The sequence below is a fragment of the Jaculus jaculus genome, chromosome 10 (genome assembly GCF_020740685.1).
Source record: "Jaculus jaculus isolate mJacJac1 chromosome 10, mJacJac1.mat.Y.cur, whole genome shotgun sequence".
NCBI classification, from domain to species: Eukaryota; Metazoa; Chordata; class Mammalia; order Rodentia; family Dipodidae; genus Jaculus; species Jaculus jaculus.
In genome coordinates this window covers 101,750,712-101,777,237 of record NC_059111.1, presented here as the reverse complement: position 1 = coordinate 101,777,237, position 26,526 = coordinate 101,750,712, and the positions used below count along the sequence as shown (strand labels likewise).

Below are 26,526 nucleotides of genomic sequence, written 5' to 3'. Positions count from 1 at the left end.
AAAAACCTGCCTGAAAAGCTCTCATTTCTCTAAATCACTTTACAGACGATGCCGCAGCGTAACTGGCAGCAGGCTGGAAGTTTGCTCTATGGAGAGAAATGAGAGTATTCAACTAGGGAACCTTAAGCAATGTCTAGGGCCTAGTACCTTACCAAAGCTACTATGTATGACAGACGGCTTCACGTTGCTGGGATGGACCTCCAAACCAGAAACAGTTTGCAGGAGGAATGGGATTTATTTGAGGCTAACACATCCAGGAGAAGTTCCATAATAGTGAAAGAAGCTGTGGCCCCCTTTCACAAGTCCACACAGAAAGAAATACCACCACCAGTGCCATAAGCAAACACACCCCAAGAACCCCAGACAGAACTCAGGCACTCTGCATACATACCTTTCAGCTGAAATTCCAGATCTACCCCCAAAATACACCTTAGGGCTGGACCTTAGGATCCACCCACAGTGACACCTCCTCCAGCCAGGGCTGGAAATCTTAAATTAAAAGCTTTAATACACTCCTGAATCCATTGGGGGATATCCATTCAAACTACCACATCCTGACCCTGGCATAAAGATTCATAACTATCTCACATTGTAAATCATATATTGTTTTCAGTCCAAATTCAAAGATCCCATAGTCATTACCTGATATATTTCTGTCTTTTTGTTGTGTTTTGAGGTAGGGTCTCCTTGTAGTCCAAGATGACTTGGAATTTACTCTGTAGTCCCAGGCTGGCCTCGAACTCACAGTTCCTCTGTCTCCTGAGTACTAAGATTAAAGGCATACACCACAACATCTGGCTAAAAAATTTTCTTTGTCTTTTTTAAAAATTTCTTTCTCTTTTTTTTTTTTTGAGGCAGGGGGAGAAAAGGCAGGTAGAGAGAATGGGTGTGCCAGGACCTCTAGTTACTGCAAACAAACTCCAGATGCCTGCACCACCGTGTGCTTACGTGAGTTCTAGGGAATCAAACCTGGGTCCTTAAGCTTCACAAGCAAGTGCCTTAACTGCTAAGTCATCTCTCCAGCCCTAAAAATACACCTTTTTTTTTTTTTTTCTCTCTCCCCAAGGTAGGGTCTTACTCTAGCTCAGGCTGACCTGGAATTCACTGTTTAGTCTCAGGGTGGCCTTGATCTCACAGTGATCCTCCTACCTCTGCCTCCTGAATACTGGGATTAAAGATGTGTGCCACCATGCCTGGCTAAAAATAGACTTTTAAAATATTTTTATTTTTATTTATTTATTTGAGAGAGAGAGAGAGATACAGAAATAGGAAGGTAGACAGAGGGAATGGGCGTGCCAGGGCTTCCAGCCACTGCAAATGAAATCCAGACGTGTGCACCCCCTTGTGCATCTGGCTAACATGGGTCCTGGGGAATCAAGCCTCGAACCGGGGTCCTTAGGCTTCACAGGCAAGCACTTAACAGCTAAACCATCTCTCCAGCCCTAAAAATAGACTTTTAAAGATCATTGTGCTAAGGATCTATCTGGGGAAAGGGTGCATAAGAGGATAGCCCATTTGGAATATGACCAGTTTTCAATATGTTCATATTTTAATGTTCCCAATAACATTTTCTATATATGACAGGGGAGATGGCTCTATGGGTAAAACACTTGCTGCACAAGCATATTCAGATCCTTAGAACCCATATAAGGCCAGACAGTAGCTCATACCTGTAATCCCAGCCACCTAGGGTCAGAAGAGAGGTGGGGACTGGAGACTCCCTGAAGCATGTAGCTAGCTAGCTCTGTGTTTACAATAGTGAAGCACAAAGAGACTCTGCCTCAAAGAGGAAGCAAGGACCAACACTCAGGGTTGACCTCTGACCTCCACATGCACACTATGGCATGCTGTGCCTGCACTCACACACAAACACAAATGCACCATACACAGAGATAATCGGGATAAATCTAAGCCACGCAACCCCAGCACTCCAGAGACAGGTGGGAGGGTTATGTATTCTCTGCCAGCCAGAGCTGCAAGAGTGGGCTCCAGGGGGTAGAGAGAGATGGCTTAGTGGTTAAACACTTGCCTGTGAAGCCTAAGGACCCCGGTTCGAGGCTCGATTCCCCAGGACCCATGTTAGCCAGATGCACAAGGGGTCACATGCATCTGGTATTCATCTGCAGTGGCTGGAAGCCCTGGCACGCCTATTCTCCTTCTCTCCCTCCATCCGTCCATCCTTCCCTTCCTCCCTCCCTCTCTCTCTATCTATCTCCCCCCCCCGCGCTTGCTCGCACTCTCTCTCTCTCTCTCTCTCTCTCTCTCTCTGTCTCTCTCTCTCTCTCTCTCTGTCTCTCTCTCTCTCTCTCTCTCTCTCTCTCTGCCTCTTTCTCTGTCGCTGTCAAGTAAATAAATAAATAAACAAAACCAAAAAAATTTTTTTAGAAAGTGGGTTCCAGATCAGCCTGGGCTAAAATAAGATCCTGCCTCAAAAATATTTTTTTGGAGGCCAGGCATGGTGACTCACACCTTAATCCCAGCACTTGGGAGGCAGAGGTAGGAGGAACACCATGAGTTCGAGGCCACCCTGAGACTACATAGTGAATTCCAGGTCAGCCTGAGCTACAGTGAGACCCTACCTCAAAAACCCAACATATATATATATTTGGTTTTATGTGAGTGCGTGCACATGTATGTGCACATGCATTTGGAGACCAAAGGCCAGCCACCTTTTTTGTAACAAAATCTCATCTCTCATTGTCTTGGAATTCACCAAACAGATTACACTGGCTGGCCAATGAGTTCACAGTACCTTCTTCTCTCTTCCTCCCCAGTTTTAGAATTACAAGCATATGCCACAATGCCTACTCCCCCCCCCCTTTTTTTTTCTAACATAAGTTTTGGAGATAAAACTCAGGTCCTCATGTTTATACCTGAACCTCTAATTTTTGTTTGATTGGCTTTTGGGAAGAGGGGGTGAGATAGGGTCTCACACTGTACCTCAGCTGACCTGAAGTACTGCGTAGCTGAGGATGGTCTCAGACTTGCAACAGTCCTGCTGCCTGAACCTCTCAAGTGCTGGGATTGTAGATGTGAGCCACCACACCCAGCCAGAAGCTTCCTGAGATGAACTTTTAGGCCATATCTGCAAAATATAAAATCCTAACCAGGTGTGATAAAATATACAAATGTAGGGTAGAAGAAAATATTTCTAGGGTGTAATTGAATATAATCCCATGGGAGTCTCTAGAGTGAATATGGCTGCTTTGATAATAAAAATTTAAGCCCACCACATAGAAGACCAAAATGAACATCTCAGCCCAGTTTGTGCTGGGAGTTACTGTATTAGTTTGGTACTTCATCTTATGCTCTACAAAGAGTCTTGAAAGGGCGAATCTTATATAACACAGAGAACAAATTTTGCCACATGCTTTTGCAGCTATAAGTGAGTCTGTAGGCAGATAGGTTCTCCAAGGAAGGAGTCTCCTAGCAAGTCCTGTCAAGAGTATGTGATTGTTTTTAATGAATAGCATGATTGTTCCTCCCTAGTGTTGCAAAAACAAAACTATAATGTTCCTCTTAACACCTTTTAATTTTATCGCCAGCCTCCATACATATACACAGCATACCAATATCATAAGCTCCTCCAACCACCTTCCTTTGTTCCCCCTTCCCTCCACTGACCCCCTTCTTCCCAACTACTTTCCTCTTAATGTCTTTAAAAGTTAGACAGTCCATTGAAATTACCCTAACTAGTGAGTAAATTTCCATCTCTTCTGTATCAGAGTAAGGTCGATTGATTCTTAATTTCTTCCTTACCCTCAGCCTACAATGTCGTTTTTTTTGTTTTGTTTTGTTTGTGACAATTTCCATTATAATTAATTCAAACATAAGAAATTGTGTTTTACTTTTAATCTGTATAGAATTGCTTAGAGTAGTAGTTACTCTGAAATATGATGTTGAAATTGTATGTAATACTCCCCCATTTTCCTTGCTGAGTTCTTTCCCTTTCAAGCTCTCACTATACAGACTGGCTACTTATACTTCTTTGCCACCTTGGTTACTGAAATGTGAGAGAAATAATAATTAAGTGAGATAGATATTAGGAAAACAGTTTTGGCATAAACAATTAACAAGGATTCCGCAGTCTTTCTTCAACTTGTTGTAGCTTGGTAGCTTTGGCTTATAATAGATTGATGCTATCCACATTCTGTTAGTGTGTGTGTGTGCGTGTGTGTGTGTGTGTGTGTGTGTGTGTGTGTGTGTGTGTAGGTGTAGTTCAACAATTATCTAGCATTCTCAGCCCCTAATTTTTCCCTTCCCAATCCTCCAGTTGTATTTCTATTTACTTTATTCTTTCTGTTTTTCTCTGCTTCAAATTGATGGAAAGGCTCAACATCAAGAACACCTTTCTCTTCCCTTTTAACTTCATAATTTCTCTACATTCTTTACATGCAACTCCCATTTGTTATTTGATCTCACAAGAAAAAGGATCTCTTTTCAAAGGTCAATCCCATGCAAGGTGTAGTGGCTCACACCTGTAATCCCAGCCGCTGGGAGGCTGAAGCAGATGGCTTTCAGACATAGGGAGGGGACCAAGAACAACGCACTAGCATCAAGTCTCTTTGATTAAGATACTTTCCTCCACTAGCAGCACTACTGCTTCCTTCCTCCATTTTTTCCATTCCTGGAAAAGCTCTTTAAGGTGACCCGTTTATCTCCATCACCTTTCTATTATACTTTTTAAGCAGATGAGGCTTATAACTGGTGTCTCGTTTTTGAAAGAAAATGGAAGAAAGACAAGCTAGAAAGATGGCTCAGCAATTAAGATACTTGCCTGCAAAGCCTAAGGACTCATGTTGCACTCCAGATCCCACGTAAGCCAGACGCACAAGGTGACACAAGCACACACATGCGTCTGGAGTTCAGTTACGGTGGCTGGAGGCCCTGACATGCCAGTTCTCTCTTGCTGTCTCGCACTGGGGGGAAAAAAGCCCAGTCTGTTGGGCTTGCCTCAAGGAAAAAAAAAACGGAAGAAAGACAGTATGTACTAGAACACTGATTCTAAGGTTATCACAAGATAATTTTAGATTTGGTAAATACTATAAAGGAAATAATGTAAGGTAAAAAAAAAAGTAATTGGAAAAGAAATAATTACTTTGGATAAAACAGTTTTAAATAAAAATTTGCTCCCAGTAGTTCCAAATATGATGTCTAAAAAGAATGAAGAAGTCAAATGAAAGCAAGAAAGCATAAGTACTTTCAATCTTCTGTTTTTAACAGTGCTCATGACATGATTTTTATTATTATACCATTTTGATTTTAAATTCTAGTTTAAAAGAAACTTATTTCTTAATGAAGTCATTGTTAGATTTCAAAAGTCTTATATATCTGTTTGCTCCACTCCTGAGTGAAGGAAAAATAACTTGGCTAGGGCATTTTTGGCATGTGTTGCCATTGCTTCATCGGCATGTACTTGGTCCTTCACACCTGATGGGCCCTGTGCCTGGTGATGAGAGAACATGGAAATAAAACCCTGGTGACTACAACTAGAATGGGGCTTAGGGGAAACAAAGATAAGTGTTTATCATGGACTAGAATAAATCCGGTGTGGCCATTATAGAGGAAATTTGCTCCTCATTTGTGCTAATAAGCTTTTTTGTTTAATTTATTTATTTCAGAGACAGAAGAAAGAATGGGCATGCCAGGGCCTTCAGCCACTGTAAATGATCTCCAGATGCATGCACTACCTTGTGCATCTGGTTTATGTGGGTCCTGGGGTATCGAACCTAGGTCCTTTGGCTTGGCAGGCAAATGCCTTAACCACTAAGACATCTTTCCAGCCAATCTAATAAGCTTTAAAAATATATCATATCACCTTTAAAAATTAGTTGTAATTTACCAAACTTTCATGTTCTAGTGAAGGTAGCATTCTAAATAGAAAGTGAGCATATACACATGGGAGAAATGAACCAAACTGTTATCATAATTACTAAATAAACTGGACAGTGAAAGATCACTTTCTGTTGAGTTCCTCAAGGGAAAGTGAGTGGGACTTTTTGTTCACCTTGCAGTGTGAATAAGTGGCAAATTAAATGAAAGTATTTGTAGAGGAAGCATTAGTTAAAAGAGATGGGATTAGATATCAAGGTGTCTTTTAAAGACATGGCTAAATAGGCTTGACTGGAGTGAAAAGTTTGTATTTGTGGCTGGGCGTGGTGGCGCACGCCTTTAATTAATCCCAGCGGGGGGTGGGGGGGGCAGAGGTAGAAGGATCGCTGCAAGTTTGAGGCCACCCTGAGACTCCATAGTGAATTCCAGGTCAGCCTGGGCTAGAGTGAGACCCTACCTCGAAAAACAAAAGTTTGTATTTGTAACTAGTAAAAAAAATAAATAAAGCAAGATCTTAATAGAAAACAAGATTGTTGCTGTGCATAATAGTAAAATGTTTCTGTAATCTTAAATTCATTTATAGTCAATTATATAAAGAACTTATCACAATGTACAGGTTTCAACTGTATCATGATTTAAATAAGTCTTTATATCTCTAAATATGTTCTATAGATTTTGAGGCCAAAGTCCATTAGTCCCACTCAGGTTAAAATGATGTTTTGTTTTTCAGTTACTTACACGCCAAGTCAATCATCCACAGAGACCTCAAGAGTAATAGTATCCTTCCTGAAATTGATCTACGAAGTCTGAAAACATCCTGACTTTTTCTTCTGCATTTTTGTCTTCTCATTGTGTAAAAAGTTTTCACGCTAAGTTCGATATGTTGTGAAAAAATCAATAAATCAACATGCATGAGGTTGTAAGAGAGCAGGATACAACAGCCTGCTTTTGTTCTGAATGACTGGGCACTGTGAGAAAGTCTACCAGAAGTCTTTGTAATAGTAGGGCTTTTGTAATTGCTTACTTACATTTTATCTACGCCATAAAATGGGTATTTTGTGGCCAACTGCCAGTTTGTTTTGGATATCTAACCTTGCTCAGTGGTAGTCGAACTATGAAATTATATAATAGTGAAGTGAGGAAAAAGAATTTTATTTTGCTTCTTCCCTAAGCCCCAACTTAGCTACTTTCTGATATCTTCTTAATTCTAATTAAAGAGCCCTTTTAGCCGGGTGTGGTGGCACACACCTTTAATCTCAGCACTTGGGAGCAGAGAGCACTTGCTGTGAGTTTGAGGCCACCCTGAGACTCTACAGTGAATTCCAGGTCAGCCTGGCCTAGAGTGAGACCCTACCTTGAAAAACCAAACAAAAAAAAAGCCCTTTTGTTTCCCCACAAGTGCTGAAGGTATCGAATCCTGCACTGGTGCCAAATCTAGTGAGACACTTTGCAGACCTCTCATAGTCTTAGCAGAATCTCTCACCTCATCCTTACATAGTTGAAACCCAAGACCTTAAAAGCAGATCATGAGCCGGACATGGTGGCGCACACCTTTAATCCCAGCACTAGGAAGGCAGAGGTAGGATTGCAGTAAGTTTGAAGCCACCCTGAGACTACATAGTGAATTGCAGGTCAGCCTGAGCTAGAGTGAGACCCTACCTGGAAAAACAAAAAAACAAACAAACAAATAAAAAAAAGCAGCTCATGTAGCCTAAATAGAGCTAGTTATTATTTAAACATATTTATTGACTTTAAACAGAAATATGAATGGCTGTACTTTTAAAAAGAAAATTTAAAAAAAAATATTTTGTTCATTTTTTATTTATTTATTTGAGAGTGACAGACACAGAGAGAAAGACAGATAGAGGGAGAGAGATAGAATGGGCGAGCCAAGGCTTCCAGCCACTGCAAACGAACTCCAGACGTGTGCACCCCCTCGTGCATCTGGCTAACGTGGGACCTGGGGAACCGAGCCTCGAACCGGGGAACTTAGGCTTCACAGGCAAGCGCTTAACCATTAAGCCATCTCTCCAGCCCTAAAAAGAAAATTTTATTACTGAATTTCAGAAACTAGCTCTTTTATCTAAAATCTATAAAAATGCTTGCTCTAAAAGGAAAATTAAGATGTATTTTTTCCTTTACTTACTACACCTCAGATATATTTCTTCATGAAGACCTCACGGTAAAAATAGGTGATTTTGGTCTAGCCACAGTGAAATCTCGATGGAGTGGGTCCCATCAGTTTGAGCAGTTGTCTGGATCCATTCTGTGGATGGTAAGAATTGAGGCTATTTCTCCATTGATTAAATTTTTGGATCCTGAGAGGATGAGTCATTACATTAGAAAGTCATTGAAGGTTCAACTACCATATTTTCATCACTCCCACCATTCACAAAAACTTATTTTTTATGTAAACAGGCCTTAACTTTTTTATTTATCTCAAAAAGAATATTGCAAAGCTAGTTTGAGTGTATTTCAAAGAAAGTGTATATATATATATATATATATATATATATATATATATATATATATATATATATGATGTTTATAGTTTATTCAAAATTGCCTATATTTAGTTTTAATATGTTTTGTGTACCCTGCTTTAAAAAAATGGGTTTGCAGTTGAAGGCAGGTGTGATCTATCGCCATTATGCTCTGAAGAAAACTATTCTTTCAACAGAGAAGCTGTTCTACAATCTTATGTAAGACTAAATTGGAAATGTACTTCCTTCAGACTAAAAAGAACCTTGTAATTACAGGGCAGCTAGAGGAAGGAAGACAAAAGAAAAAAGGAAAGGGAGGTTTTAAGTTGGCCTTGGGCCACCTTGCACAGGTCTGTCTCTTTAGTCCTGTTTCTGCCTTGTGAGAAAGAAGTTCTAAGAGATAGAAACTAAAATACGGTCACTGCCACAAGCTATTAAAAAAAATCAGTGTTTCTCAAAAGCATGGCCTCTAAGGTCTTTCAGAGGCTCAGTACAGTCTTCCCTTTGTAAGGCCAGTTTTCTTCATATCCTTCAATCAAAATGACACGGCAACAGAACAAATTGCAGAAGCAAACATACAAAATCCAACTGGCTGCTACTAAAGCCTGATACTGAGAGTTACATTACTGTTGTCACAAAATTTTCTTTGTTCTTGAAAGTATAGCTATTTCTAATTAGAAGTAAGTATTTCTTGTTAACATCTAGTGCTTGTTCTCATATTTAAAAGAACTAATAAATAAGTCAGTTAAGTTTTAACATGATAATCACAGATGTAGTTCACACCTGCTAAAGCCCTATAGGGACTTCAGTAATTTTTTAAGAGTGAAAACAAGCCGAGTCCAAGAATTTGAAAATCATGGCTCTAGGTTGAATACAGGGTGTTCCGAAAGCACTGGTACAACTTGAAGCTTCACGTGATTTGATGTACACTCACGGTTTTGTGCCACCCTCCCGGAAACTAGAATGCAGCAAGGACTTTCAAAGCCATATTTGCCTAAACTCCCTAAACTACATATAGCATTCCCCAAGAAGAAATTCCAAAGTAGTATTCTCAGATTGTCAAGATGCACCTAGAGTTAAATTGAGTGTGGTTTCTTGTATCAGTAAGTGAAGTTAGGCTAAACGGCAAGATGGAAGAGAAGACATTGCGCTTTGAGTTAGGAACCCTGCATTACTCTGACCACTAACTCTCAAGTTTCTTCACGTCCTCTTGGTCTCTCCATCTGAAATGTTAGGTTGGACTAGTGGTTTTCTAAGACCCTTTCTAAGATTCTGTAATTACAGTTAACTAGGTTTTGAAGATATTCTTTGTTTAGCTGTTTTAGTTAATTACAAATGAGAGACTAGTAATTATAATCTGATTCTCTGGCACCTATAGGGCACACACTTATAACAAAGATAGTAGTATGTCCGAAGAAGACTTGGAGTTTGTACTAAAATTATAGAACCTAAAATTTAAAACAACTCATTGTCATGTTTCAGGTTATTTATTTTTAAATAGAGTGGAAGGCTTATGCTGGGTCTGATCTCCAGATTTATTGTTGCTGTTTCAAAAACCTTAGTTTATACAATTAATAGAGTATTATAGAGGGAATTTTATATCTTAGAAGAGAAAGATGCTCTGTGAACAAATTTAGAAATTAAATCAATAAATTGAAAATCAGTCATATTTCTTTTAAATAGACGGTATACAACTTTTCATAACGTTTGGGGCTTTGAAAATTATATCTTTATAGTAACCTGCTGCTGAATATTCTGGTTTGTTCATTTCATCAGCTTATGTGTTATTTTATACTGTACTGATTTAAAAAGTAGCTGTCACCAGACATGGTGGCACATGCCTTTAATCCCAGCACTTGGGGAGCTGAAGTAGGAGGATTGCTGTAAATTCAAGACCAGCCTGGGACTACAGAGTGAGTTCCAGGTTAGCCTGGGCTAGAGTGAGACCCTACCTTGCAAAAAAAAAAAAAAAAAGCTGTCAACAAAATATATGATAAAAGCAAGTAGATTAAACCTACCCACTCCACCCCATCCTCTGACTCCCTTCAGGTTTTTCCACATAACTTAGTTCCTTCAGTGTTTCTCAGCTTTGAGCAGCCATTAGAATCATCTGCCGAGATTTAAAGACTATAAATGCCTGAATCCCACCCTAGGTTCTGATATACTATGCCTGGGCTGCAGTGGAGTCAGCCCCAAGAAGTTTAAAGGCTCCCCAGGTGACTGATTGGCAACTGTTGTACTGTTACTCCTGGAGGTGTCTGCCTTGCCCAGCCCAGTAACCAGGAGTCTTGTTTCCCAGCACTCTCTACTTTTGTTGCTTTTGTAAAGTTTCATTGGTATTGCAACTTGTCCAATTCCTTCCATTCAAAAAATAATATAGGAGATAACAAAGTGAAGGAATAAGACCCTTTAAGATAATTGTTAACGGGTCATTTATTAGTTCATGTAAACAAGAAATCTAGTTGTACAGCAGTTACTAAAATATGTTAAAATGTAGCAAATAAGATTCAGTCTGTTTTTCTGGCCAGTAAGCAGCAACTAAAAGATTCTTTATACAATCTTTTAGTAATCAGCCTGTTATCTGCTGCTTTTGTTAGTAAAGCATTCATGGCAGTTTATACCACATGTTTATTCCACGCCTTGGAAGAATTCTAGCATTATTTTCTTTAGTGCCCAGAATTAAGGGATATATTGTACCAGTGGAAAAACTTAAGTAGTTGTGCCTACCCCCATGCCTTTTATAACCACAGATTAGTTTTTGTTTGTTTTACTAAATAAGTAATGGGAAGTAGAGCTGATTCTGATAGGAATAAGTCTTAGACAATAGTCAAGTGTTAATTGATAGTATTTTGTTCAGGAAGAGACTGGCTCATAAAACTATGAGATCTTGACAATGCATTATGGAATCTCAACTAAAACCACATCTTTCATAATTTCAGCCCCAGGAAGGGTTTGGAAGTGTAGTTCAGTTAGTAAAGTATTTTTGAAGCTTGTACAAAACCCTGAGTTTGGTCCCCAGAACCACATAAAACCCAGCTTGGAGGTATATGCCTGTAATCCCAGCACTAGGGAGGTGCAGGCAAGAGGATCAGAAGATCAAGGTTATCCTCAACTACAAGTTTGAGGCTAGCTTAGGCTACATGAGACCCTGTCTAAAGCCCCACCTTACCCTGAAAAGAGAATTTATAGAACAGTTTTTTTTTTCCCCCTTCATCCTTAATTGACTTTATTTCTTTGACCATTAATAAGAGAATTACATAGCAGATGGATTGTTTTAATAAGACATTGTTCTGGGAATTATGCTTTGTATTTTAGTCTTTGTTCAATTGAAATGAATAATAAACTAGAATTCTTTCTTCTTATATTCTAACAGGCACCAGAAGTAATCAGAATGCAAGATAAAAATCCATATAGCTTTCAGTCGGATGTGTATGCATTTGGGATTGTTCTGTATGAATTAATGACTGGCCAGTTACCTTATTCAAACATCAACAACAGGGACCAGGTAAATAGTTGCCCTCTAGTATTTCTGCAAAGGCTGCAATTGGTAAAGAAGGCAGTTTTGAGTCTTAGGGAAGCATGAAGGATAGATCTCTTAATCTTAATGATCAGTTTTAGAAATTTTCTGTGTACTTTTGGCAATAAAAACAGCATATAAGGCTTTTCTTGAAATAATAGTAAATGTTGCATTGGAATGAAATCTCCAATTTTGTGAATAAAAATTAGAGAAATAACAGTGGGAAATAAGCTCAAGGGTTTTTTGTTTTGTTTTTAGCCATAGCAGAGCTAAAAGAATAACCTCTGGTCTCATCACCCCTGGGCGCTCTCATCCTTTTGTGTTGTCACAGGTTGTGCTGTCAGAGCAGGGGCTCTTTTTGTATGAAATTATCCTAGAAGTATTAACATGGCTTTTAAAAAACAGCCATGAAATAGCTGTCACATTATGCTGTGTTTTTGCTATAATGGAAATGTTATGGCTGGGGCAATGGCTCAGCAATTGTAGGCACGTGCTTGTAAAGCCTGCCAGTCTGGGTTCAATTCTCCAGTACCCACATAAATCCAGATTCACAAAGTGGTGCATATGCCTGGAGTTCATCTGCAGTAAGAAGAGTCCCTGATATACCATTCATTCACTCTCTCATATACAAACAAAAATATTTTAAAAATTAAAAAAATAGAAAATTTTAGTAGAAGAGTAATTTTTTATTTCTCCCTTTTTCTAAGTTCCTATTTTTCTGTTTCTTGCTTCCCAGAAGAATACCATGCAGCCTTCTACCTGTCTCCTTTCACAGTAAATTCCTTTAGACCTGCCTTCCTTCATCCCTCCCTCTCTTCCCTTTCTCCCCATCTTTCCACTTCCCCTCCCTGTCTTTCCTTTCCTTTAATAAGGCAGGTATTTACTTGTCATCCTCCTGCGTCCACTTCCCAAGTGCTAGGATTACAGCCCAGATTACTTAGGCTGTCCTCCCAAAGAGTGAATTATCTTGACTGAAATTGCCATGGATACCTCAATATTTTTTAAATATTCTTATGTATTTATTTGAGAGAGAAAGAGGCAGAGTGACAGAGAATGGGTGTGCCAGGGCCTCCAGCTGCTGCAAATGAACTCCAGACACAATGCCACCTTGTGCATCTGGCTTACATGGGTCCTGGGGAATTTAACCTGGGTCCTTTGGCTTTGCAGGCAAGCACCTTAACTACTGAGCCATATCTTCAGCCCTCAATATTTTTTAAAAGCATGTTTGTACAAGACCATCATGATAGGAGGAAAAGATCATGACATCAAAATAAAAGAGAGACTGATTGAGAAGGGGAGAAAATATGATGGAGAGTGGAGTTTCAAAGGGGAAAGTTGGGGGAGGAAGGGATTACCATGGGATATTGTTTACAATCTTGGAAGTTGTTAAGTAAAAAATAAAAAATACATTTTTAAGTGTGTGTACATGCGTACATATGTACGTACATGCATGGGTACATATGTGAAGGGAGAGTGTAATAAATTATTCATATATTAGAAAGCAGATGAGCATGTAAACAGTGATTTACATCATAATCACCTGGAAGATTGCTTTAAAATAGAGATTCTGGAGTAGATTAGGATTCAGTGGGATAGAGTCCAACCACCTATACTTTTTACACTCCCCAGGTGATTCTGACACATAACAAAGATGAGAATTATCACTTCAAAGAATAAAAGCAAAAAAAGAAAAAAAGTGAATTACTTATGTTTTTACCATGGCTTCACATCCTAATGAAATAATAGGCTTTGTGTATAAAAGTGTTACTTCATGGAAGGGGTGTATTTCTTTTTGTTAGTAGCACAACTCTAATTTTTATTTACCGCTAAATACAACTCCATTGTGGAAATGTACCACATCTTTATTATCCATTCATTGTGGCGGGACATCTAGGCTGGTTCCATTTCCTAACTATTGTGACTAGAGCAGCAATAAACATAGTTGTGCAAATATCTCTAAGGGAGTAAGAAGAATCATTAGGACATATGCCTAAGGAGTGCTATAGCTGAGACATATGGTAAATCTATTTTTAGTTGTCTTAGGAACCTCCACACTGATTTCCACAATGGCTGTACCAGATTACATTCCCACCAACAATGTAGAAGGGTTCCCTTTTCCACATCCTCGCCAATATTTATTGTCATTTATTTTCTTAATGGTAGCCATTCTGACAGGAGTGAAATGGAATCTCAAAGTAGTTTTAATTTGCATAACCCTCATGGCTAAGGATGTAGAACACTTTTTTTAGATATTTATATGCCATCTGCATTTCTTTCTTTGAGAATTCTCTATTTAGTTCCATAGCCCTTGTTGTATTTGTTTGTTTTTGTTTTGTTTTGTTGTTTGGTTTTTCAAGGTAGGGTCTCACTCTAGTCCAGGCTGACCTAGAATTCACTACGTAGTCTCAGGGTGGCCTCAAATTCACAGTGACCCTCCTACCTCTGCCTCCTGAATGCTAGGATTAACAATGTGTGCCGCCACGCCCGGCATAGCCCATTTTTTAATTGGGTTGTTCGATTTCTTATTGTTTTGTTTTTTGAGTTCTTTGTATATTCTGGTTATTAATCACCTGTCAGATGTGTAGCTGCAAGGATTTTCTCCCAGTCTGTAGGTTGTCTCTTTGCTCTATTCACAATGTCATTTGCTGTACAAAAGTTTGCTAATTTCATGAGATCCCAGTGGTTGATTACTAGTTTTATTTCTTGAGAAATTGAGGTTATATTCAGAATGTCATTGCCTGTGCCAATGTGTTGAAGGGTTTCCTCTACCTTTTTTTCTAGCAATTTCAGAATTTCAGGTCTGATATTAAGGTCCCTGATCCATTTGTATTCGATTCTTGTGCATGGAAAAAGACAAGGATCCATTTTCATCCTTGTACATATAGATAACCAGTTTTCCTAGCACCATTTGTTGAAGAGGCTGTCTTTTCTCCAATGAATATTTTTGACATTTTTTGTCAAAAATCAGATAGCTGTAGCTACTTGGATTAACATCTGGGTCCTCTGTTCTGTTCCATTGATCTGTTTTATGTGTCTTTGTGCTGGTACCATGCTGTTTTTGTTACTATGGCTTTATAATATAGCTTTAAATTGGGTATGGTGATACCACCAGTCTTATTTTTGTTGCTCAAAATTGTTTTGGCTGTTCAAGCTTTATTGTGCTTCCAAGTGAATTTTAGGATTTTTTGTATTTCTATGAAGAATGCCATTGGATTTTGCTTGTTTGTTTGTTTGTTTTATTTTTGAGTAGGGTCTCACTCTAGCCCAGGCTGACCTGGAATTCACTATGGAGTCTCAGGGTAGCCTGGAACTCACGGTGATCCTCCCACCTTTGCCTCCCAAGTGCTGGGATTAAAGGTGTGTGCCACCACACCCAGTTTGTCATTGGCATTTTAATGGGGATTGCATTAAATGTGTAGATTGCTTTTGGTAAGATTGACATTTTTACAATATTGATTCTTCCAATCCAAGAACATGGGATGTCTTCCCATTTCCTAGTGTGTACTGCAGTTTCTCACTTGAGTGTTTTAAAGTTCTCATGGTAGACTTCCTTGGTTAGGTTTATTCCAAGGTACTTTTTTTTTTTTTTTTTTTTTTTCCTGAGGCAATTGTGAATGGGAGAGATTCCCTGATTTCATCCTCTGCATGTTTGTTAGTAGTATATGGGAAAGCTACTGATTTCTGTTAGTTTATTTTGTGTCCTGCTACATTGCTAAAAGTGCTTGTCTGCTCCAACAGTTTGCTGATAGAGCCTTTAGGGTCCTTTATGTATAGAACCATGTCATCTGCAAATAATAATTTTATCTCATCCTTTCCAATTTGTATCCCTTTTATGAGTATCTCTTGCCTTATTGCGATAGCTAGAACTTCCAGTACTATATTAAATAAAGGTAAGGACAGTGGACACCCTTGTCTTATTCCTGAATTCAGTGGGAAAGCTTCAAGTTTTTCCCCATTTAGTATTATATTGGCTATAGGTTTGTCATAAATAGCTTTTATTGTGTTGAGATATGTTCCTTCTATTCCCAGTTTCTGTAGGACTTTTACCATGACAGTTGTTGGATTTTGTCAAATGCATTTTCTGCATGTATTGAGATGACCATGTGATTTTTGTCCTTCAGTCCATCTATATAGTATATTACATTTATCGATTTGCATATGTTTGTTGAACCATTCCTGCATTTCTGAGATAAAGCCTACTTGGTTGGGGTAAATAATATTTCTGATATATTCTTGTATTATGTTTGCTAATATTTTCTTGAGAATTTTTGCATCTATGTTTGTTCATGAGGGAGTTTGGTCTGTAATGTTCTTTCTTTGTCTGGTTTTGGTGTCTGGGTGATGCTAGCTGCATAAGAGGAGTTTGGTAGTATCCCTTCCTTTTCTATTTTATGGAAAAGTTTGAGAAACAATGGTGTTAGTTCTTCCATGAAGGTCTGGTAAAATTTACCAGTGAACCCATCTAGGCCTGGACTTTTTTCAGTTGGGAGACTTTTTATAACTACTTGGATCTCCGTACTTGTCATAGGTCTATTTAAATAGTTTATCTTATCTTGATTTAATTTTGGTAGGTCATATAAACCAAGGAAATCATCCATTTCTTTCAGATTTTCAAATTTAGAGGTATATATATTTTTAAGGTGTGTCCTTACAATTTTTTTAATTGCTTTGGTGCCTGTTGTAATGGTGCCTTTTTCATCTCTAATTTTATTAATGTTTGTCTCTTTCTTCTGGTCAGATTTGCTAAGGGTTTATCAATCCTGTTTATCCTTTCAAAGATCAACTCTGTGTTTCATTGATTCTTTGGATTTTTTTGTTTGTTTGTTTCTATTCAGTAATTTCTGCCCAAATTTTTATTATTTCTACTGATTTTTGGTTTGCCTTGTTCTTCTTTTACCAACGCCTTAAGGTGAAGCTCTAAATTGTTTACTTGTGAACTCTTTAATTTCTTGATATAGGCACTTAGAGCTATAAATATCATTCTTATGCCTTCGTTATATCCCAAAGGTTTTTGTATGCTGTAGTCTCATCATCATTTCATTCTATGAATTTATTGACTTCCTTTTTGATTTCCTCAATGACTCATTCATCATTCAATAATGTACTCTTTAGTCTCCATGAATTTCTATATGCTCTGTAGTTTTTCTTGTTGCTGATTTGTAGTTTAATCCCATGGTAGTACAAGGGATTATTTCAGTTTTCCTGTATTAAGATGTGCTACTGGGCATGGTAGCATGCACCATTAATCCCAGCACTCGGGAGGCAGAGGTGGGAGGATCGCCGTGAGTTCGAGGCCACCCTGAGACTCCATAGTGACTTCCAGGTCAGCCTGGGCTATAGTGAGACCCCACCTTGAAAAACAAAAATGAAAAAAAAAAAATATTTGCTTTGTGTCCTAATATATGGTCTGTTTTGGAGAATGCTCCATGTCCTGCTGAGAAAAAAATGTATATTCTGCAGCATTTGGATAGAATATTCTGCAGATTACCTATTAGGTCCATTTGTTCCATGACGTCATTTAATTCAGATGTTTGTCTATTTATTTTTTGCTGGGATGACCTGTCAATTGATTACAGTTAGGATTATAATTACAATTAGGATTTTAATGACTTGGAGTGTTCCTTTAATCAGTATAGTGACCTTCTTTATATTTCCTAGATAATGTTTGTTGGTTTGAATTCTGTCCTGTCAGATAGTAGGATAGCAACCCCTGCTTGTTTCCTAGGCCTGTTTGCTTGAAATATCTTTTCCCATCCTTTCACCCTAAGACAGTGTCTATCTTTTATTGAGAGATGAGGTTTCTGGAGGCAACAAACAGCAGGATCCTGCCTTTTAATCCAGTCTGCAAGCTTGTGTCTTTTGGATAGGGCATTGAGGCCATTGATATGAAGAGTTATTATTGAAAGGTATATGTTTATTCTTACCACTTCTTGTTTTGTAGTGCTTCCTGTTTCCCTTTACTCTCTTAAGTCTTATTTGAGTATGGTTTATTTTTTCCTGTTTCCTCGTGTGTGTGCTTTGCTTTCTCTTCAGCGTGAAGGATTCCTTCAAGTATTTTCTGTAGAGCTGGTTTAGTTATGAATTCCTCTAGCCTGTTTTTGTTGGGGAATATCCTTATTTCACTATCAATTTGAATAGATAGCTTTGCAGGATAAAGTAACCTTAGTTGACAGTCGTTATCTTTCAGAACTTGGAGTACATCATTCCAAGTCCTTATGGCTTTTACAGTTTGTGTTGAGTAATCTGCTGTGATCCTGAGGGGATGGGGGGTAGGAGAGTGCAGGAAGCCTGGAGTTGACTGGAATTGCTCATCTGGTCCCACCTGTGCCCCTTCAGCAGCTCCTCTGCAGTCTCCCTTCAGGTTTCTTGACTTTGTAAGGAGGCTGGTGAGGTTGGAAAATCCCCTTGTTTAGTCTCTGCTCCTGCAGCTGGGTGCCGGGCGGGCGCGTGGATCCACGCTGGTCCCTGTGGATCAGATCCAGGTCTGCAAGCTCCTCAGTGGGATTCTGGCCAGTTTCCTCCTTTCTGATAGATCTTAGTCTCTCCTGCTTCTCCACTGTGTCCAATAAAAACCTATACAACTTCACTTTTCAGACCGAGTGTATTTTGCTGTGGTTTTGCTCAAATCCCTCGCTAGGTTGGGTTAGAGTGACTCTTATGCAGCTATCTTATCCGGAAGTTACATTTTCTTTTTTTAATCTTTGTAGATAACTCTTAGTTCATGGGGCACAAAGTCTAAAAATCCATGTAATTGTATCAAATCCCAGTGTCTGGACTTGTAAGTTATTATGACACCTCAGTCAGCCAGTCTGAAAAAAAAATAGCAGCTTGACATTCAGTGAGAGACTGCAATTCAGAAAAGTACATGGGTGCTGGGGAAATTGCCCAGTGATTAAAAGCTTTTTCTTGCAAATCCTGCCATCCTGGGTTCACTTCCCCAGTGCCCACATATAGCCACATGCACAAAGTGGTGCATGCATCTGAAGTTGGTCTGCATGGGCAGACCCTTACGGTCACTCTTCCTCCTCCCTCCTCCCTCCCTCTTTACCTCTGTCCCTTCCTCCCCCGGCAAATAAAGAATAAAGAAAAAATATTTTTAAAAGGAAAAAAAGGACATGGATGAGTGATACCCGATGTTCTCCTCTGGCCTCTCTGCATGTGCTGTGCGTGGTATATGCACATCTGCGTGCATCTACACCACACAACACACCAAAAAAAAAAAAAATCCAAGTGCTATATTAGCCACTTCCCCTCACCCATTTAAAAATATGAATTCTAGCCGGGCATGGTAGCACACACCTTTAATCCTAGCACTCGGGAGGCAGAGGTAGGAGGAGGATTGCCATGAGTTTGAGGCCACTCTGAGACTCCATAGTGAATTCCAGATCAGCCTGGGTTAGAGTGAGACCCTACCTCAGAAAAAAAAAAAAAAAAAAGTTGAATTCTATATCTATTTTGGTTGGGTTTTGGGTTTTTTTTTGGTCTTTGGTTTTTTGAGGTAGGGTCTCACTCTGGCCCAGGCTGACCTGGAATTCACTATGTAATCTCAGGGTGGCATCGAACTCATGATGATCCTCCTACCTCTGCCTCCCAAGTACTGGGATTAAAGATGTGCACCACCATGCCTGGCTAGTTTTTTTTTTTATGAGGGGCTGGAGAGGTGGCTTAATAGTTAAGGCACTTGCCTACAAACCCTAAGGACCCAGATTCAGTTTTCCAGTACCCACATAAACAAGATATACAAGGTGGCACATGTGTCTAGAGTTCATTTCCAGTGGCTAGAGGCCCTGGTGCACCCATTCTCTTTCTCTCATAAAATAAAATATTAAAGATTAAATAAATAAAAAGAAAAAAGAGAGAGAAAAAGTTTGACATAATTCTTTTTTCTCTTTAAACTATTGGGAGTATTCATCTCTGCACAAAGACTTGTTGCAATTTGATGTACTTTCGTACTTTCAAAGACATTTTGTTAATTTCTTGTTACATATCTACAAAACAAAATGGTTATTTTTATTTAAATATTTATTCATTTTTAGTTTTATGTCTCCTTTTAAACTTTTTTTTTTTTTTTTTTAATCGAGGTAGAGTCTCACTCTAGCTCAGTCTGACCTGGAATTCACTATGTAGTCTCAGGCTGGCCTCAACCTCACGGCATCCTCCTACCTCTGCCTCCCGAGTGCTGGGATTAAAGGTATGCACCACCACACCTGGCTCTTTTTTAAAACTTTTTTATTGACAGTTTCCGTAAGTATAGACAAGAAACCGTTATAATTCCCACCTACCACCCTCATTTTCCCCCTCCTAAGTCTACCCTCCACTGAATCCCTTCTTTCCAATAGTCTCTCTTCTATTTTGATGTCATCATCTTTTCCTCCCATTATGAAGGTCTTGTGTAGGTAGTGTTAGCCATCATGAGGTCATGAATAATATATCAAGGCCATTTTTTGTCTGAAAGACAGTAAAGCAATCCTACCTTTCCTTTGGCTCTTACATTCTTTCTTCCACTTCTGCAATGTACCGTGAGCCTTAGAGGATGTAATAGAGATACTTAGTGCTGAACATTCTACTGTCAGTTCTTCTCAGCACTTTGGTGGGTTTTGAGTCACCCCAGTAGTTACCACCATCTGAAAGATGAAGCTTCTCTAACCAAAAGCGAGAGTATAGCCGGGCGTGGTGGCACACACCTTTAATTAATCCCAGCACTCAGGAGGCAGAGGTAGGAGGATCGCCATGAGTTCAAGGCTACCCTGAGACTACATAGTGAATTCCAGGTCAGCCTGGGCTAGAGTGAGACCCTACCTTGGGAAAAAAAAAAGTGAGAATAGCATTAATAAGTAGGCATAAACATTGAAAAGTGCTTAGAGGGCAGTTTGGTGGGCATAATATGTCTGTCTCCAACCAGGTGGAAGGTAAAGACCAACACCAGAGGTATCCTCCGACCTCCTCATGTGCTCCACGGAGTGCATGCACCTGCAGCTACCCACGTGATACACAACCAAACATGTCTCTGTGACCTTCCTGATGATTGTATTTTTAAATTCTGATTTATGTTATAATATGTTAGAATTATTATAATTTTGAATATATAACATAAGTTTTTATGCATTGAAGGTAAAATTTATACTGGAAATGTGTACTTTGGTGGTGGTTTCTTTTCTTTGTTTTTTGTTTGTTTGTTTGTTTGTTTTGGTTTTTCAAGGTAGGGTTTTTGTCTCAGCTGGCCTTGAACTCACAGCAATCCTCCTACCTCTGCCTCCCAAAGGCTGGGATTAAAGGCGTGCGCCACCACACCTGCTGGGGGAGGGGGTGATATTTGTTTTGAAGTTCTTAATTATTTGTCCAAAAATGCATTTATTTGTGTGGGGAAGGGGCACACTTGCCACAGTGTCCATGATAAAAACTGAGGACAGCTTCAAGGGGTGTGTGCTTCCATCTTTGAGATGGTTTCTTGCTGCTGCCAGATTGTAAACAAATGACAAGTTAGCTGGCCCATGAGCTTTGGATTCTCCTGGCTACAGCTCCTATTGTCACTGACTGTGCCTTCCATTGTCATAGGCACATTAGGTTTGGGATTTCTTTGTTTGTTTGTTTGTTTTGTTTTTGAGGTAGGGTCTCGCTGTAGTCAAAACTGACCTGGAATTCACTATGGAGTCTCAGGGTGGCCTTGAACTCACGGCGATACACCTACCTCTGCCTCCCGAGTGCTAGGATTAAAGGTGTGCGCCACCACACCCAGCTCATAGGCACATTAGGATCACAGACGCTTGTGCCACTTTGCACACAGCTTTCTGTGGGTGCTAGGGAATTGAAGTGGACTGGCAGGCTTTACGAGCAGGCGCTGTTAACCACAAAGCCATCCCCTCATGTGCATATATATGTATGTATGTGCCAACTATATCTCTTGCAAGCATATCTGGCTTTAAATGGGTGCTAAGGAATTGATCCTGGGCAGCCAGGCTTGCAAGTAATTGCCTTTAGTCACTAATCCATCTCTCTAGCCCACTTGATTTGTTTTTGAGCTAGGCTGTCATATATGTAGTTCAAACTTACCTCAAATTTATGACCCTCCTGCCTCTGTCTCTTGAGGACTAGGATCACAGGCATGCTCCATCATGCCTAGTAGACATATGTGCCTTAATAAGTACTTTTCCTGGGGGGGGGGGAGGGTATTACCATGGGCTTTTTTTTATAATCATGGAAAATGTTAATAGTTTTTTAAAAATAAAAATAAATAAATAAATAAATAAATACTTTTTCTCTCAACTTACATATTTCCTGTGGGAAATACAATGCTTTTCTCTTTATAGAATGAGCTAGGACTTAGTAATTAGTCTTTTCCTTGATTTTTTTCAAAGAGGTAAGTACCAAGAAATCTTAAGTAATAATAAATAGATGAGGGCTGGAGAGATGGCTTAGTGGTTAAGCGCTTGCCTATGATGCCTAAGGATCCCGGTTCGAGGCTTGATTCCCCAGGACCCACATTAGCCAGATCCATAAGGGGGCGCATGCATCTGGAGTTTGTTTGCAGTGGCTGGAAGCCCTGGCGCGCCCATTCTCTCTCTCTCGCTCTATCTATCTGCCTCTTTCTCTGTCTCTGTCTCTCTCTCTCTGCCTCCTCCTATCTGTCTGTCACTCTCAAATAAATAAATAGATAAACATAAATAGATGAGAAAAGTAGTTTTGTTAGAGCCATATACAGAGTTTTGTGGGCCCTAAGACCAAAAGGACCCATTGGAACTTCACAATTTTAGTTTATTATACTGAAAGAAGATGGATTAAAATCAGGGAAGGGGGCTGGAGAGATGGCTAAGCGGTTAAGCGCTTGTCTGTGAAGCCTAAGGACCCCGGTTCGAGGCTCGATTCCCCAGAACCCATATTAGCCAGATGCACAAGGCGACGCACACGTCTGGAGTTCGTTTGCAGCTACTGGAAGCCCTGGCGCACCCATTCTCTTCTTCCCTCCCTCCTTCCCTCCCTCCCTCTCTTTCTCTCTCTCTCTCTTCCCCTTTCTCTGTCTGTCACTCTCAAGTAAATAAAAATAAACAAAAAACTTTAAAATCAGTGAAGACCAGGCATGGTGGCACACACCTTTAATCCCAACACTTGGGAGACAGAGGTAGGAGGATTGCCATGAGTTTGAGGCCACCCTGAGACTACATAATGAATTCCATGTCAGCCTGGACTAGGGGAAAAAAAAAAAACAGTAAAGGAAAGAAGCACAAAGGAGTTTCCCATGAGGATCTTCTCATTCTCTCCTTCCAGTGGAGCTGTGCGTAGTGCTGAATTCTCCCAGCAGCAATTGATGACAGGGCATGTGTGGTGCTGCAAAGCCAGGAAAGCTTCCGAAGAGTGGGGAGACTATTTTTTTGTAAGGCTCAGTCTTATAGATACAACTGACCTCTGTGTAAAACACCTTAGCTTCTAGCTCCTCTAGAAGTCACATTGATGCTATATCACCCAGAGCCTCCTCTAAATCACATTGGTGACATGGGCTATATAGATGGGCCAGGGCCCCAAGAGAAACAGACACTCTTAATCAGGCAGGACATCCAAAAGATTTATCAATTATCTCCCAGGAACCAAAGGCAAAGGACAACCCTCTCACTGGACAGATTATTTCCTATTACAGCCAGTTATTCGAACTCATTCCTATGATATGCCAAAAGTTATGCTCTAACTTCTCCTTAGTTATTGTAGTAGTAACTGAAAACAGAGACTTGGAATCCAGGTGACTTAGAAAGAAATTTGCATAATTCACTAGAGCCTAATTAAACACTAATACTTAGAAATACCCTTTTGATGTCCCCATCATTTTTGTAGCCTAGAACAATGTTGTACTATAGGTAGATCCCATATGAGTAAAAGGCACACCTTTTGTGAAGTAAGATAAGGCTAGTTATAAAAAGGGAGATTCAGAAAGGAATTTAATAAGCTTTTCACTTCAGCTCACACGGTTCTCGGGCCACTCATGTTTTTTAACTTGTTATTTATTTGTATGGTTGTGCATGCCATGTTGCACATGTGAGGGTCAGAGGACAACCTCAAGTTGTGTGTGCTCCACCTTCTTTGAGACACAGCCTCTTGCCACCACACAGTGACTGCCGGAATTGCAAACTGAATGTCATACTAGCTGGCTCTTGAGCTTCAGACTCCTCTGGCTCTGCCACCCATTGTCATAGGGTGTACATAGAACATTGAAATTACAGATGTCTGTGCCTTTTTGCATCCAGTTTTACATGGGTGCTGGGAAATTGAACATGGGTTGACAGGCTTTGCAGCAAGCACCTTTAACCACTGAGTTGTCTCTTGTACCCTAACATGAAGTTTTCAATGCTGAGTTCACTTTCAGCAGCAGGAAGCCTTGGCATGCCCATTCTCATTAATTCATTCTCTCCCTCATTTCCTCCTCAAATAAATATTTTTAATATATTTTAAGGACTAGAGAGATGGCTTGGCAGTTAAGGCACTTGCCTGCAAAGCCTAAGGACCTTGGTTTGTTTTTTTGAGGCAAGCCCAACAGACTTGCTCCCTTTTTTATGCGAGAGAGGGAGAGAATTGGCGTGCCAGGACTTCCAGCCACTGTAATTGAACTCCAGACACATGTGTCACCTTGTGTATCTGGCTTACGTGGTACCTGGAGAGTTGAACATGGGTCCTTAGGTTTTGCAGGCAAGTGGCCTAACTGCTAAGCCATCTCTCCAGCCCAGGACCCAGGTTTTATTCCCCAGTACCCACATAAGCCAGGTAAAATGGCATATGTGCCTAGAGTTAGTTTGCAGTGGCTACAGGCCCTGGTGTACCTATTCTTTCTATATATCTGTGTCTCTCTCTCAAATAAATATTTCTCCACTCTAGATATCTTTTATTTCTTTTTTTATTGATAACTTCTATAATTATAGACAACATATTATGATAATTCCCTTCCTCTCCCCACTTTCCCATTCAGAAATCCACTCTCCATCACATCCCCTCCCCCTCTCAATTCATCTGTGTTTTATTTTGAGGTCATCACCATCTTTTCCTCCCATTATGAGGGTCTTGTGTCAGTAGTACTAGGCACTGTGATATGTTCATGGATATCCAGGCCATTGTGTGTCTGGAGGGAGCACGTTGTAAGGAGTCCTCCCCTTCCTTTGGCTCTTACATTCTTTCTGCCCCCTCTCCCGCAATGGACCCTGAACTTTGGAAGGTGTGATAGAGATATTTCAGTGCTGAACACTCCTCCCTCACCTCTTCTCAGCACTGTGGTGCCTTTGAAAAAAACAAAACAAAAATATTACATAGATAATGTCCAAGCGTCCCAGAAGTTTTCAGCCTTTTGGGATTACCTTCTCTCTGGAATAGCTAATGTCCTGTGTTCATAGGCTCTCAACCTCCTTATAAGTGCTTTACATGTTCCTGCCAGGCATGGTGATACACACCTTTAATCCCAGCACTTGGGAGGCAGAGATAAGAGGATCGCTGTGAGTTAAGGCCACCCTAAGACTACATAGTGAATTCAAGATCAGCCAGGGTTAGAACGAGACCCTACCTCTAAAAACTCCCTAACAAAACCCTTTACTTTCAATTTTTTAAATACTTATTTATTTGCAAGGAGAGAGAGAAGAAGAGACAGACAGACAGACATAATGGGCATACCAGGACCTCCAGTTGCTGCAAACGGACTACAGATGCATGCACCTCTCTGTACATCTGGATTTACATGGATACTGAGGAATCAAACCCCGGTCATTACACATATGACTGTGGGTTTGTATGCATGAATGTGCATGTAGAGACAAAAAGACAGCCTTGGATGTCCTTTCTCAGGAATGCCATCCACCTTTAAAAAAAAAAACAACTTTATTTTTAGTGTGTATGTGTGCTATGTATGTCTGTGTAACATGTCCACACAGACATATGTACCATGGCTTACATGTGACGGTCAGAGGACGACCGCAGTGTCTATCCTTCTACCTTGCTTGAGACATGGTCTCTTGTTCACAGCTGAGTTTTCTATAATAGCTGACCCACAAATAAGTTCTCCTGTCTCTGCCTCCAGTCTTGGCCTAGGCACACTGATTACAGATGCCAGCAGTACAGCTTCTTATTTTACATGGGTTCTGGAGATCTGAACTCAGATACTCACACTTCCATAGCAAGGGCTTAGGCCACTGAGCCATCTCCCCCAGCCTTTTTTTTTTTAAGACACGTGTCTCATTGACTGGGGCTTGCACTAGCTGGTTACGGAGCTCCGGGGATCTACTCTCTCCATTGGGACTATGAGCACACACCCACCATGCCCAGCTCTTTCACATGGGTTCTGGGGATCAAAGGCAGGAGCTCGCAGGTGTGGTGGCGCACGCCTTTAATCCCAGCACTCTGGAGGCAGAGGTAGGATCACCATGAAGTCAAGGTCACCCTGAGACTCCATAGTGAAATCCAGGTCAGCCTGGGCTAGAGTGAGACCCTACCTCGGAAAACCAGAAAAAGAAAGACCACTAGAAAATGGCTAACTTGTTTGTTTCTTACTATACATGTCTAAAGGGCTTACTTCAATGGCCAGCAACAAAAGTTCAAGTTTTTTAAATTTTTTGTTTATATATTTATGAGAGTGACAGAGAGAGAGAGAGACAAATAGAGAGAGAGCAGGTGCGCCAGGGCCTCCAGCCACCATACACAAACTCCATAAGCGTGCGCCACCTTGTACATCTG

At 40.1% G+C, this 26,526-nt stretch overlaps 1 protein-coding gene across 5 annotated transcripts in view; it reads left to right on the top strand.

Moving 5' to 3' along the window:
* Nucleotides 1-26,526, top strand: part of Braf (B-Raf proto-oncogene, serine/threonine kinase) — a 169,736-nt gene that overhangs the window by 120,354 nt on the left and 22,856 nt on the right. For all 5 annotated transcript variants that reach the window (XM_045159953.1, XM_045159955.1, XM_045159952.1 and 2 more), the window contains 3 exons: nucleotides 6,563-6,609; nucleotides 7,989-8,107; nucleotides 11,689-11,820. In XM_045159953.1, coding sequence (XP_045015888.1) covers nucleotides 6,563-6,609; nucleotides 7,989-8,107; nucleotides 11,689-11,820 — 298 coding nt within the window. The remainder of the gene's footprint in view (nucleotides 1-6,562; nucleotides 6,610-7,988; nucleotides 8,108-11,688; nucleotides 11,821-26,526) is intronic.